Below are 15,241 nucleotides of genomic sequence, written 5' to 3'. Positions count from 1 at the left end.
TACTTTATGAAGGCCTATAAGTGAAGTTCATGCTGGGGACTTATGCGGGCTGCCATCACAAGGTGATGTTCTGTATGCACTTAAGGAGTAATAGGTATGTCAATCAATATTAGGCCAAACTAAACCGTCGTCGCGTATGTACAACCTCCTCACCACCCCCATCCCACCCCCATCTTCCCGACTGTGCAGCGTTTTGTGCGGGTCCACGTTTGATGTTTACTGTACAACGTATTGATATTGTTCGCATGAAGATCTGCTAATACAATACCCGACACTCGTTGATTTGCTCCTGCGTACAGATTTAGTAATTTCTATCACGCAGTGACCCACAAGGCCCAAACCTGAGTCAGTCCCGGAGAATGTGCTCGTTCTTGGTCCAACACGTATATTTTATATTGATCCAGGCGTAACTAAGCGGCATACCTTAGCTATGGACAGATGCCCCGACAAAGAGCAAAGAAACACACCTCAACTCGAAAGTTAGCTTGTCCATATTCATTTCTTAATAATTTAACGAGCTTCTTCGGATTCATGTATTTGCCCTCAATAACCTGATTGGGGGTTATACTGAAGGAGCGTCCTCGGCTCATCGCACGACAAGGCTGTGAAATTTGCTTTTGCACACTCAACATCAAGAAGAATCAAGAGACCAGACTTATACACGAAAATAAAACGAAGTTTATCATATTCACATTCGCACAATAGGCATGGTTTGGAGGAGTTCAAACAGGTAATATATTTTTTTCTCATCCTTATATACCGTGACAACTCTTTGCTATGAATAGAAGCGAAAACGGTTTGTCTTTCAGCTGCGTACTTCTGAGCACGAGACCCTGGTCAGGCTTCGCTACAACTTTCAATATCATCCTATTGGGTCAGCATTAGTATTACCTCTCACAGATTATGCGTGAATAAGGGATTCGTCTCAAGCCTGATGGAAAGGTGGCGGGTACGGCGCAATGACAGACCTGCGATAATGCTTCCGGTAAGTTCAGGTAACAAATCCCTCGACGAATCTTTTGTCCAAGTTAGCACAGCCCCATCTTATCCAACCTTATGATGCATTAGTTGCCGTAAGCTGCGCTGATGCTGAGGTGTTTCTCCGCGCCTTCTCCGCGCTCCGCAACCAGGCTGCAAGGCTGAATTTGATAGCCCAAACAACCAAAATTGAGGTCAAGAAAAAGAGGGCGAGGCTTTCAATGTGGTCTTCTGGTATCCTTTCATTAAGATGGAAAACCTAAACTTACACTAACTTGATACCCTCCCTGTGGGTATCGCCTCCTCAGCAGTGCCTCCAGGAGATCCTGCTTGACATATCGCATGATAATCGTCTGACTTTCCATAATAAAGAGAGAATAATGTCTTGCCACTCAATCTACCTGAGTGAGCACTCATTCAATCAGAGCTAAACAAAACGCTCAGTAACGATAGTTTAGCCTTGGCAACTCACAATATCTGATGAGCAGAGTCAGCAGTGAAAGACAGCCCAGCAAGGCTTGATGCACTGCAATTAGCTTGTTCTATTTGGTCATCACGGAATCTCTTTCGCCTCATATACCTCATTAGTTGCAAGAGCCTCATTATAGCTTGATGGTACACTGTAGATCTTAGGTAGTATTGTGTATTCATTTTGCGCGGATGCCCAATATACTATGTTTTTGTTGTCTGCACAGGTGCTACATGTCAGTTTCTCTGATAGGGAGGATGGAGAAAAGAAAATATGGGAATAAATTACGCAAGTGCCCTATTCCGACCGGCCATCCTAGTAGACGTGGACTGGTATTGGTTCTGACTGGTGTGTCCGTACAACTAGTATTTAGATACTTCCATGTAGCTAGTCTGTTGACCTGGTCATGGCAGCACCAGCGGCTCAAAGATGGCGGTCTGACTCGTTCATGAAGCCGAAACGGACTTCAGTGCAATGATAAAGTCATGGATGAAGAGACCTTGACTTCGTATCTGCAAATTGACTGCATTTATGTATCACGAGTATAATTCGGGAAAGTGTACCTTCGTGTGGCAATGATTGGCTCTCTTTGTAAAAAGCACCCTGTGCGTCGGCTTGTAAGTGACGTGAAAGCGTCATTTGCGAACTATTATTCCTGCATTCTTCTATTTCCTACTATCACCGAAGGCCCGAAATATATCACATGCACAGCTAGTATTGCGAAATGACGACAAGAAACGATCCCGCTTGTTGTGGGTGGCTTATAAGGCCAACGTGGAAGACTATCACCGAATCCCATCCATACAATTTGGGGCATTTAAAGGTCCAATAAAATGACAAGATTATTCTCTTTCAAGAGCATAAGATTTAGGAACAAGTCGGCTGTGTTTCATGGTTGTTAGACGACCAGTATGGGAGGACTTTATACTTCCATTCCATCGCCATTTCTAAACAATCTATACAGCACATGGATCATGAGATGTATGGATACGTTCAAACTGGGCCAGCATTGAAATAATGCTGTTGAAGAATTCGTTATACGTAGACTACGATGTCTAAGTTCATAATTTGAGTAATGAAATATTCATATTCTTCACCTGTCATACATATTTCACTATCGATACTTCGTTAAACCAGAGCTCCCTGATTAAACTCCTTAGGTTTTTTTTTTTTTTTTTTTTTTTCCGTTGCCATCATCCAGCCATTATCCCACGTAGTAGCTACAATCTCTTACTTAGTTCCAGTATACTCTTCTACTTTATTCATACTTCACTTAGTCTAATGCGACCGTCTAGCTTTCTATACCCTACAGTAGATACCAAAATTAGAGCAAAACCTAGAATCCAGCGGCAATTCTTGTTGAATTCGCATCGTCCAAGCCGAGAAGCATTCATCTTATTGCTATCAAGTTTCGTAAAGAATCCTCCGGAAAGTTTTCGGCGTCGCTTCCATGGTTTTTAATTAATTATCGAATGGCTATACACTACTCCTCCAAGAATGTCACCAGCTCCTAGCATAATGATGACCATGTAGGTGTAGATACAAAGCTCGCTTTCGATGCATCTCAGTCAAACCAACAACCCTTCTCCTGTCTACTTATCGTCGCGATTGTGCTTTGAAGCAAAAGAAATAAAGACATAGAACCTCATCAATACCCATCGATACCATTTCTTCCAAGTAATTCTTTCCTCAGAATCAGCTCTACTATCACCAGCGGTATTGCCGTAGATTAGGGCAAGTTCATGATTACCCTCTCATGATGCTCAATGCCTTCATTATTTATTTTGATGGTGACTTTCTCATGCCATACCATATAATTGCGACCAGACCCCAAACCAACTAATATATAACCCTTATCAAAGATTCCTACTCATGATGGTGTTAGACTATGCACAACCCAGTATATATCATTGTGAACAGGCCCTGTGCCAGATGGAATTTACTTTTCAGTGTCAGCTCAATCAGGACACTCACAAGTCTCCATATGGAACTTCTTGACATAATAACTAATATAGTTCTTATTGTGACCCCTTATACAATCCAAAATCACAGATGAACTATTGATATATGATTAGATTTCATCTTCAACTTAAACCACAAAGACAGCTTCACCCACACCACTGTACAAACAATCAGCATCTCTTCCTACCTACTCTTTACCCCACACACAGAGTATATAGCGATCGCCAATTCAAGACCAAAAAAACGCAGAAAGACATATTTAATGCACCGCATAGCTATGAATCCCCGACAAGGCCCAAAACAGACGCACACCACATCCCACCGCCAATAATACCAGACTGTTACGTCCAAAGAACCTTTGCAACCACATAATAAACACACCATCACAAACAGACATCTGTCTCTACACCTGGTCGCTACGCCGAATCTGGATACCTCAGCTGAACAATACCTATGCCCGAACAGTACCAGTAACATGATATAACGCACTAAACTAAGGCAGGAAATAGATACGCCGAGTCGATGTGGATCAATCTTCAGTGAGAGATACAACGCAGTGTTTATCAACAGCCAGGGGTTCCAAGACTTCCGTATAGAAGGACATCTCGCCGATGGCCGTTGACTAAATGGGAAGTACTATTTTTCTCGCATTGCCGGCCGTTCCCGGAGTTACTTAGTTGTTACTAAGACGGAAGGTTTCGGGATCAGCATCTAATCTCTTATCTTCGGCTTACGCGCTCCGCCTCTTGATGATGGGAGAGTTTAATGAAGGAATGTATCTGTCGCGTTTCTATAGGAATTATGTATGAAAGATACATTCTCATTGAGCTACTTTTACGTTAAGCCATGACCGACCGAGTGTTGCCTGCGAGTGATCAGTAAGTATACTAACTAACTATTGAGTTATTGATTACGGATGGGTGGAGTGGAGCTTTGAGTTGACCCCCCACGGCCGAGAAGGCTCGAAGGGAGGTTAGGGTTTGTACTGTACCCACAAGCGTTCATGAGACGGAGTAACGTGGAAAAGGGCAAAAAGGAGCTTAATTTTGAGCATAAGTTTTATCCAAAGAACCACACAATATTCATTACGCCAACCCGACATATCCCTTGGGCTGCCGGAAGTAAGAATTTTCAGCGCATGTTTCTCAAATAAAGTAGCCTAGTTAGCCATACAGCTTCTACATATCCAAATGTACTAGTCATCATAGCTGTTAGTCTGTAGCAGTGAGCTTAGGGGTCCAGTTGCCTACATGGCTCATTTATCTAAATACAAGCAATGTGAGCTGTCGGACGGTGAGTTGCATTTCCAATCAGATCATTTGGCTTTTAAAACGCACAGGAATTCTTCTACTTCAGAGGATACTTAGGATACTATCTAGATAGAATGACAGGATTGACAATTTATGTGGTATTGAAACGGAAACCCAACACTAACCAAATTTGTGATCCAAACAGAATGTGCCTATACTCGAATACATGAGGCCCAAGAAACGCCGGTGATGATATATAGTACAAAAAATCATGGCGCAATGCTTATTAGGCATGTACAACCAATGGTCAACATCCATGGATAAGTGTCACTGTATAGTTATATATGTCTTTGTAACTCCAATAGAATGACGACTGCAAACCGAAACACCAATCGCGTATGAAGTTCAGATATTAGTAATGGAATATAGCACGCAAACATATCGATGACGAGGTATATCATCTATCTTCTCCTGGGCTTTCTTTATGTGATGAGGAGTTCACTTCGGAGCGAACAAGCTTGCGGATACTGATGTTGGCCATATGGACCATGGCCAGCATATGCCGCAGCCCAGGGACACCTGATGGAAAGACCAAATATAACTCTGAGTCCAGGAACGGGTCGGGGCGGAACTTGTCATGATACGCCTTTTTCCCTCCTATAGGTAATCGCTGGAAGGTGTGACGGTATAACGACCGCGTAATTTTTTCAATGGTCGATGGTAAGCCTGTCACATCGCCCAGGGTCGTAAGAGGTTCGTATCCGAGACTGAGGTAAGATACATTCATTTGGTTGAGAAGTGCCATGGCTGCGTAAGCCAGCAAGTCGCTAATTCCTTTGGGTGCATCGGGAGCCGCAATGCAGGGGTCAATATGATATCCTTGGTTGGCACCAACCCGACGAAGCGCCGCAAATCCGTTAGCGACACCATCGGGGCCCCGGGTATATATATAGATCATCAGATTAGGAAAGTCGAAGGGGTTATAAACGGTAATAAAAGCCTGGGCAGCGGCGGCGGCTTGGTTGCGGTGGTGCCGCCATGATTCATAAATGCTCATTAGCTCGCTCTGTAGAGACGGGTCTGCCCCATATGCTGGGGCATAAGCACCTAAGGTGATACCACCTTTGTCTGGATTGAGTAGTTGCTTGTTTTGGACGATAATTCGCTTGCCACTTCGCTCCATAAGAACATCGTTCGTCATTGGATTGAGCACACGCTCAGCACCAAATTGTAATGTAGCCCAATGTTGTTGTCGCGCATGCTTGACTAGACTGTCACTTGCCCCCATGAAAGCAATTCCCCAGTGGAACTGCTTTCGATATGCCTTAAACTCGTCTAGGATATCGGAAAACAAGTACGGCTCACATAGGGGGTCGCCTGCGACTATTGCTACCTGATTTTGCACCTTATAACACAAAGCCCCGGTTCGGGCCTTGTTGAGGAAGAAATTGTAACTCCGGTCGAGTATTACCATATGTGAGACTTTCCCATAGCGCCCAGCTAATCTCTCTAAAACTTCGGCATTGTCCATGTGATCTCGGTCGGGTAGATTGATCTTTGGTAGGGATGCCGACGTGGACAGTGGGATGAAGCCGGTGCGTCCCAGACACAAGGATGATTCGGAGCTTGAACGACCGTATGTATTCGAGGAGTGACGAGAGGATAGCGCATCTGAGTCTGATGTGGGTTCCACAAGGGTTTGGCTGCTGCTGCTACTCTCACAACAGCTGCTGCCACAGCGGCGGGATCTTGCGTCATGCGTAGGATGCGCAGCTGGTGGAAGTAAGAAAATCTGATCACGTTGGCGATCCGCAGTGACTGCACAACAACTGCATGTATTATCTAGCTTCGAGTGGCTGAATAGTTGACTTGCTAGGGACTCGCCCACAGTACGAGATAGGAGGTCTTTCTTTGGCGGGTTTGACTTCTTTTTAGAGGCCTTCGGTCGTTTGGTCTTTGCGCCGTGGGACATCTGTGGAACAGCTGGGGGAATGTCTTCAACGCTCGATTGAGTAGACATGGTGGGCAATTGGTATAGTAGAATGCGAATTTTTTTTTTGCTTCATTGTCTGGGAGACAGGCAGGCTCCTGTGGTCAGTTCGGATTAAAAGAGCCCTTTAACGGACCCCTAAACGATCCCATGAGGGCAGTGAGTGGATAGAGGCTTCGCCTCCACTCACACCAAACAATAAAAGTCGGATCTGGCAATAGAATGACATCGGGTATTCCGACGAATACTTAGGCAGTAGCATTCGTTGGACCAGGATTGGTCTATGCAGACAAGGGGCCCGGCGCGTAGTCTGCAACTATAGTTGCTTCCTTTTTAAGTTCAATGGCCGGGAGGTGTGACATTTGCTTATGCGGACCCCGCGGGCACCGCCATGGAACGGACTGCGGATCCGTAGGGATTCCATCATCGGATCGTATTTGTGAAACCCTTTACTTGTCTGCCTAATTGAGCCCTACTTAGCCCTACACCGGGTTTATTTCGGGCACACAACATGCCATTTGAACAGGTTTTTACCCTTCAACTTGTTTCTTTGTTTCTTTAGGTCTCTGACGTGTTGACCTTGAAGGTGACTGCAATTGAAGCGCGATGAGGACGTCATTGGAAAGATTGGCTGTATTTGTCTGAACAGAAGCCATCCACAGTTCACTGAGACTCATTCCGAGGTTCCGAGCCGTGAGCGCTAAACGGTATCGAATACGGGTCTCGGGCTCGTACCAACCCTAAAGGACTTGGACCCTTTATTTTGGTAAAAGAACGCGCTGCGGTGACGACACGACAGGCAGCCGTGGAAAATAAGCTTGAACCAAGCCTTTTGTAGTTCCGTGCAGGACTTTAACCAATGGTACACCGCCTTGGCACGGGTAGGGCTGGGTTTCAAAGTGGAGAAAGAACATCTCGAAGATCGACACTGCCACATCCTTGACTCCAAAAGATCAAATATGGTAAAGCATTTCATAATACGAGCCTGATAGGGTGGCTATGCCACAGTGCTGGACCAAGTATATTTGAAACACCCAAATAAGTAATACGAGCCTGAGCTAGTGTCTCGTATTTTCAGATGACTACGATTATGTATCAAAGACCACAAGAGACGGACCCTTGGTCTCAGGAGGAAACGATTTTTCTAGCTTTCTATCTTTCCGAAGGTGTATATAAATACATTTTCTGAGGTAGACATATTCTCTTGAATGGTCCCGTTAAGCATTATAATAGAATCCTTCTAAGCAAATGCCAAGCAAAGCATATGAGTCAAACAATGGAGATTAGCTAACATGTTGCAAAGATTAGACCAGAGCTAAAGGGAAATAAACAACATATGCGAAATATGTCACCAGATCATAGGGATATAGTTCCGCAGCCAGGTTACTCGGTAATGAAAAGATTCACGGCATTAGTTCCTTAGCAGCGGTTGCTATGGAAGGTGGGTGTAGTTACCGTACCCCTTCATTGCCTCGTAATGTTCGAGACCGGTCTATTCTGATTTTAGCTATCTTCCTAGAGAAATAGTAATCACATAATAAAAAAGAGGAGAAAAAAAATAGATAGGCAGAATGGCCCACATCACTTCCCGGTAACGCTGTATACCTACCTCATAGTGAAAGTTGTCCGTCGCTCGTGACCTTATAGGTAAACTACTTGGCGTGTCTTTTTGTCAACGAATGACTATTTGATAATCCAAGTTGGTTTTGACCAGTGACATACTACTAGATGCTCAACCCTCAAATATTTCGTTCTGCATATTGTTCTCATGTGAGGAATCTGTTCCAGAATTTATTACCTACAGAGTACCGGGATATATAAGCAGCCATCGACTTGAAGCCTTAATGCCATAGGTGCGTATGCTTCCCAATACCACTATCAGCGAGAACAAAATAGCTTGACAGTGCCCGTGAAGCTCAAAGCATGCTCAACGTTATCAGGTCCCTGGTTCCAGATCATTGTAATTTGTAACATGGTAACGAACGACCGCCCACGACCCTGAGTCGCGTTGTGGATGCAGCTCATTCGATTTATACACACCTATTAGTCCCCACTCTGCCTGCACGGCAGCCTCACCCGTCTTAGGCACTGACACAAATACTGGTTCCCCGCTTTACTCTGTCTCTTTGTGGCCATACCGACATGGCCCTTTCGTCTTCCAAACCCGGTTCAATCCAAGGATGTCCTGAATATTATTCATTTTTCCGAGTCTCGACGACATTCTGCGGACCTAATTATAGACCGCTTTCTAGCTGAGCCCTATGTAATGAACGAAGGCGACCGCGACTCTTAACTGTTGAGAGGCCGGTATGGTAGTACTAGGCACACACACACATATATATATTTATATGGTTAAGATTCAATTACTAGATAAGGCGCTTCTATAGTTCTCATCACACTGCAGAAGCCTATTTACTTCCGGGTTTGTGGCTTAACCGTTCCTCATTGAAGGTAGCCCGGATGTTGAAAATGGGGTTTCCTACTCAAGTATATAATAAGTGATCAGATATTAATGAGCCTTTTTATTTATCTCACTGCTGTATAGAATACAACTTCAACTACCCTCCATCCCACTACATAACTACTCGGTTTTTATCAAGGGTTCTTCATATGACACCATGATTAGATGGAGAGAAGCATTGTGAGCGGTAGCTCTCATGCTATATGTTGATGAAAATGGCCCTCTAGCTATCTACAGTTTTGGTAATAGAGCCATATATACGACACTACCGATTATTGCTGTCAGATTATTGAAGCCAGATCCTTCCTATGACAGTATGGCGTACACCTAAAATATGGAGAAAGGTTTTCGGGTAGGGTATTATTAATGATATAGCAATCCTTTTCTTTTTGTTCCTTGCCTATATGGCATTTGCAGTAAGAGGCGAATTTGAAAGGCCGACTGTCTGGATGTAGGCGGCAAGCTGAGGCGTGTGCAGGCGTATGAGGCAAGGGGTGATTCGTGTCAAGAGATAAAAGAAAGAGAATTGAAAACTTGCAATGCCTATGGAAATAGCAGCTTGTAAGTCTTTGATTGCGAACTTCTCTTATTGATTGCACTGTGGGGGTGTAGCTCCTTGTTAGAGAGGTGTGATCAGGGCTTGAAAGAGGGTTTGTAGGCAAAGGCTGGAGAGACTAAAGATAAGAAAAGGGAAGGAGCGGGCTTAGTTTTCCTCATCCATATTGAACAAGGTATAACGGGGGCTGTGTGGTGATGTTACAGTATTGATCTTAGCCCTAATTTGGCTACATCCATTGCGGTAAGCATTTGCTAATACAGTTCCTAATATTTGGAACTCCCAAAAAATTATTCAGTATCTGTAGTAAACTAGGGTTTCGTTGTCATCGGTATAATTCATTCTCGTCATTCTGGGGTATTTACTGGTTACCGGTGCTTACAGGTTTGTGACTAGGTATGTTCAACATATCAAGATTATGTTTCGTGAGTATATAATATTAGTATATGGTAATGATTCAATTATGCTGGTTAGTCTGTTCTCATGACTGATGCACCTGGTCTCTTGGTCAATTCCGGACGATAAATGAAAGCGTGGGATAGATATTGATATAGAACATAATGTAATGATATCAGTTCTATCGGGAATTCCTACCGCTCCCCCAAAGCTTTTGAGACCCCAGAAGTCAGTCCCAGAAGTCAGTCACCAAAAGAAAAGAAACCTTGAGAATCAATTGCGATCTGAGTCTCCACCATGACCAGCGTCCTCTGAGTCTCAGTCAATTGACCACTCTCCGCGTGAAATACCCCTCTCCAGTGAAAGATCATATGAAAATGGCGTCCGGCCAACTTTAGCATTTTTAAACAGTTGCGGATGGTGCGCTCCGGGGCCTCAAGCTCCGTGAGTGGAACGGTAGAATCTCACGTTAAGAACACGGTTCTCTCTGCCTAAATCTCTACAGATATGACCTCTGATTTAGCGAGTGACTTATTTTGACCCTCGAAGGTTGGGATTCATGGAAATGCGGAATTTAATTGCCAGCTATGCTAGTTGAAATCACCTCAGGCCAAAGCTATAAGTGAAGCTTAGATTGTCCTTACAACAGAGGCTTTCTTTGTATGTGGATAGTGTGATTAGAGATCAATCATCTATCAGCGCCCCCATCAGCACCATAAACCTCAGTTCATAGGAGTATAACTCCTAACAAGTAAACATCTCTCAGTGGGGACGACAGATACAACCTTACCTGAATCCGTGAAGATGTTCATAGTATAGGGCGAAGTTAGTAATGAGCTAGGGGTAAACGTCCAAGGCTCTTTTTTTGGGGCAGAGAGAATATGGGATTGGCGCCCTACTATACATCTCTGGAGTTAGCCACTGTATCTAGCGAGATAGCTTCAATAACCTAAGTCCTTACTGTGACTACCGCGTGAAAGGATATAGAATGTTGGAAAGATCCTCCCTCACAGATAGTTTTAATACTGTTCTCTATCTTCCCTGTCTTGTTACTTTCATCCAAGAGCTTTGAAAACACATTGGTTTTGAGGCTCAAAGCACCGATCAATCTGTACTCTTGTGCGCACATGGCATCGGGTCGGATGACAAATGAATTTTGTCCTTAGATTCTCTTTTATATGGGTGAGGAGTCGGCCATCTGTGATTTAGGCCATGATTGTACATGGTTGGTTTGTTCATCGTGTAAAGGGGAAAGGGAAGATACCTTCCACTGTCAAGTAAAATGGTCTATAATTCTTAGTGTAGGTTACTTAATCATTGATAGGTGTGCCGCACATGTTTGTTTTATATTCGATGAAGCTCTGTAAATAAAACAGATAGAGGACCATGAGACTTTGACTGCCAGGAGTGAACAATCACCAGTCTCGTACGAATCAATAGTGAAGAATAGATCAAGCCACAGGGGTAATAACAGCTTGCACCTCTACTATTCCAGAAGTTATTAGCATAACATATTCCAAAACATCAGGTGGCGGTTGGTCTAGCCTTAACCCATGGGGTACATTGCATTAACAACAAAAAAGAAAAAGGTGCTAGTTTGTGTTGACGTACAAGGATCTAAGCATCTAGCCTGTGCCTCGAGATCTCGCCCTCCCTTCCATACTTTGTTTTAACAAAAATAGCGCATACTTGATTTGGCAAGTTTGTTCGATTCCTTTGATACATGGCTTGGGACAGGGCATGTCTCGAAAAGAATATTTACCAAACCGGTGGCCAAAGTCTACGCGCTAGTAAAGACTTTGGCGCAGTGGGCCAAGCAAATCATCGTTCTAGAATGGGCATTATAACCGCGTATTATAGACGATGGTACCTTTGGCTGCGATCTAGATGTGGAAGTACATAGTAAGCAATAGTAGGTTTAAGTTTGGCTTGTCATACAAGGATCAACCCTTGGGAACACAGGTGAAGCGGTGAACGAGAGATCTCGCCAATTTTCTATGCTTATCTTTGGATGATTGGATTCTTTCGCAATCCCTCGTTTATTCGAAAGGGTTAACTCCTCGGGCATAAAGAAAGGTGGGCCTGATGATCGTCGCGCCGTCTCAATCTCGAACCGGCGATCTAAATAAACAAGTTTCCAACGGCTGTCAAGGTATACTAATCCACTAATGTACCAGGCTTGAACATGTCTAGAACCGAGATAAGTCGGGACCACGCGAACCCTGGTATCCTTATAGTACTAGATGTATTGAGCCTCCGGTCTCATGTTATTTTCTCATGACTAGAAGATGCACCAAAAGTATTGTGATAATTACCAAAGTGTCAGTTGCATGTTGACTGACGCTTCAGCTCCTTGGGGAGACATTCACATGGATGTGGACTACAGGGAGCCAATCCTTCTGTGCTCCTGCGGAAACGAGTACGACAAGGCGAAGGAGCTGAAATGACGCTCGGGCCGGTGAACTCGGCAAGATTTATTCCCACCGCAATGGCCATAACTGGTATTACTTTGGCTATGCCCAGTGTACTCGATCGCTACAGGTGTTAGCTCGGTGACCGAATTACCCGAAAACGAAGCTGCAAGCCGATGCGTTGGCAGAGACGTGAAAGGGGCATATCCGGCGGATTGGATAACTGTTCAGAAACGCTCACCAAATCCGAGTTGATCCACACAGCCACATCCTATAGCACGGCAGATTTTAGGGTTGTGTTGAGTCAAAGAGAAAGGGATAGTTAGAGCATCGGAGAGGTTTGAGACATCCCTTGCCGGTGTGCCGCACACCTTGTGCGATGAAAATACAATTACCCCCACTGTTTCGCTGTGAGGTTTGTGTGGTCGATCATAATGTATGTTTTATCCAATGTCACAGACATTAGTTCCTGGATAATCGATTGCCTTTTCTTGACTGTTTTTTTTTCTCGTTCTTGTTTGCTTCTCTTTGCCTGAACTTGGCTGGGTAGCTTCCTGCGGCTCACGATGATCCTAGGAACTAGACCGGCAAGACGGGTCTGCGCCTGATGATCATCATCGGCTCCCCCCTATCGAGTCAGATTAATTACGACAGAATACCCAGCAAAAAAAAGAGGGCGACTTTAGCGTATCGATCTTTGCCTTGAACGGTATAGCGCTCTCTGTCTCCCACGACTCTTTCGGTAAGGTTCACGAGGATTTTCCACTGCTCTAGAATCCATGACGATTGGCACGTTAGCTTAACGCTCCCCATCGTGAAGGATAACAAATCTATCGAGCCCACATGAGTTTTGGGACAAGTCAACTATGACCGTACGATGACCTTCAACTGATCGCTCCTCGGTGTGCTCCCGGCGCAGTAGCGCAGCCTAGATTTGTCTGCCTGTGCTAAATCTGACACAAGCACGTTGACTAAGTGGGAGTGGGGGGCAGGGTCCCGATATGATCTTGAGAGCGACCTCGCGAACCGAGTCTCTTTTGTTTGCAGCAGCGGTGCTTAAAGTGAACGACCCCTTGTCCCACGCGCATAACATACAAGTAAGTTGCTTTTTGCTGCACACATTGATTGATTACCAATGTGATGAGATGAGAGCTGTCAGGAACGTCAGATTGATTGGGCGTGGTCGGGGTGTACAGGCTCAGGTTTCCAGGATGTCTTGGATAATATGTGCTGATTTATGAGACTATCAGGGTACTACTCCTTTAGTTATTCTATAGTTGCTTTTGAATGGATGCGACCGTTCTGGATGGTGACACTGAGCAAAGCACGTGAGCGTGGTGGGTACCATCTCACCTAATCAAGATGCATGGTCGACCTACGCGAGGGAAATTGCCAACGACCATTGGACGCGATAAGATCACGTGTGAGACTAGTTACTAGTAGTTGTATTACCCTGTCATATCCTGGTTGTTCTCTTAGGCACAGGATAAAGCAATCCATGGTACGGAGTACGGAGTACTGAATGTACGTATGTACCAAGGATTTCACTCCCGCCTGTTCACCGTGCATTGTAATCATGTCCACTGCGTACGCTTCAGAGAACTCCTGAGCATGGACAACGATGTTGACGGCCAACCCCCCGTCGGGCTGCAAATAAATTGAATGAAAGAGGATCCCCCATTCTTCAATAAAGCTAATACCCCCAATTAGAAGGTGGCCCGGACTAAAAAAACGTGGGAAGAGCAAAGACCCTGGGTCCGGATTTAGATTGTTTCATGTAGAATAGCGTCACGAAAGTCGAACATTGAAGGTAACCTTACTACGAAGAATTTGATACAGGTCGAGTTTTGGTCCTCCGTACTGCTCACACTTAGTCACCATGGCCTGAGCAGTAGATTAATATTGTGTGTGCCCTATCGACATCGTATCTCATGAGAAGCGAGCGTCACCCAATTGACTTCGTCAAGAATGTTTCATATGTCGCATGGAGAAGATCGTTAGTGGCCCGCGGGATGTCAGTCAGATTGCGCGTCCCGACCGACCCACCGAGGTTGTCAGGCAAGACAAATAGAAAGAGAGAGAAGAAAAGAAGACAGGTAAACGAGGAGGAGGACAGAGTAAGGGAAAGGCAAGTATATCAATTCGCTGAATGATCTCATCCGCCCCTTGCGCGCCCATTGACATCATCCACGCCAAAGCACGATGATTGAATCATCAAATAGTCCGGGAGAATGTCCGACAGAGAAGCACAAAAAAAAAAAAAAAAAGCCAAACCTTCCTGTATGATCGATCATTTTAGTCCATCCTCGGGAACAAATGACGGCAAAGATTTCATTGTTTGGGTTGACTGTACGTACTCCGTACTCCGTACATACTGTGTACATATTCATCCACCTCCGTCCTCAGCCACACCAACAGCGCATGAACTCAAATTACTGCACTATGAACTCCTAGTTTCTCTCCCGCCCCAATTATCGGGCGTTGGTCCCTCCCTTCAGTTCTTGCCATACTTAATTTTAGTTTTTTCACTAACAACGGGTCCGCAATCCGAACGGTCAACACCCAGCCGACTGGGGCCGGAAGCTGTTACGCGGATCCTCGAGGCTTTTTTGAAACGGAGTCTGACGGACATCCCAGCTTCCGACAGATCAACTGCGTTAGTGATGCTCAGTATGCGTGTCTGTGTCTGTGTCTATGTCTGTGGCGATTTTAGGAGAAGGTGGGATGGCTGAGCTTTTCTTTTTTTTCTCTTTCTTTTTTTTTTTTTT

General features: G+C 44.7%; 4 protein-coding genes across 4 annotated transcripts; 1 reads left to right on the top strand and 3 right to left on the bottom strand.

Moving 5' to 3' along the window:
- Window positions 1-99: 99 nt before the first annotated feature.
- BDV38DRAFT_232734 (uncharacterized protein) lies at window positions 100-1,178 on the bottom strand. The gene is made up of 3 exons (XM_032053062.1): window positions 468-1,178; window positions 342-410; window positions 100-289 (listed from the first exon to the last, which is right to left on the bottom strand). Exons 1-3 carry the CDS (start codon window positions 630-632, stop codon window positions 257-259), a joined length of 267 nt encoding a protein of 88 aa, XP_031920126.1. The 5' UTR covers window positions 633-1,178; the 3' UTR covers window positions 100-256.
- A 2,408-nt stretch (window positions 1,179-3,586) lies between these two features.
- Window positions 3,587-3,988, bottom strand: BDV38DRAFT_232723 (uncharacterized protein). The gene has a single exon (XM_032053061.1). It carries the CDS (start codon window positions 3,884-3,886, stop codon window positions 3,593-3,595), a length of 294 nt encoding a protein of 97 aa, XP_031920125.1. The 5' UTR covers window positions 3,887-3,988; the 3' UTR covers window positions 3,587-3,592.
- Window positions 3,989-4,676: 688 nt separating this feature from the next.
- Window positions 4,677-6,936, bottom strand: ergS. The gene has a single exon (XM_032053060.1). The coding sequence runs from the start codon at window positions 6,677-6,679 to the stop codon at window positions 5,117-5,119; it is 1,563 nt and encodes a 520-aa protein (XP_031920124.1). The 5' UTR covers window positions 6,680-6,936; the 3' UTR covers window positions 4,677-5,116.
- A 7,006-nt stretch (window positions 6,937-13,942) lies between these two features.
- BDV38DRAFT_232718 (uncharacterized protein) lies at window positions 13,943-14,662 on the top strand (the record flags this gene model as incomplete). Its single annotated transcript, XM_032053059.1, has 2 exons — window positions 13,943-14,166; window positions 14,297-14,662. A coding segment is annotated over exon 2 (218 nt), but the record flags the coding sequence as incomplete, so codon positions are not given.
- Between the last annotated feature and the right edge of the window lie 579 nt (window positions 14,663-15,241).

Source organism: Aspergillus pseudotamarii (assembly GCF_009193445.1).
Source record: "Aspergillus pseudotamarii strain CBS 117625 unplaced genomic scaffold BDV38scaffold_1, whole genome shotgun sequence".
Lineage (NCBI taxonomy): Eukaryota > Fungi > Ascomycota > Eurotiomycetes > Eurotiales > Aspergillaceae > Aspergillus > Aspergillus pseudotamarii.
This window is presented reverse-complemented; position numbering and strand designations above follow the sequence as displayed.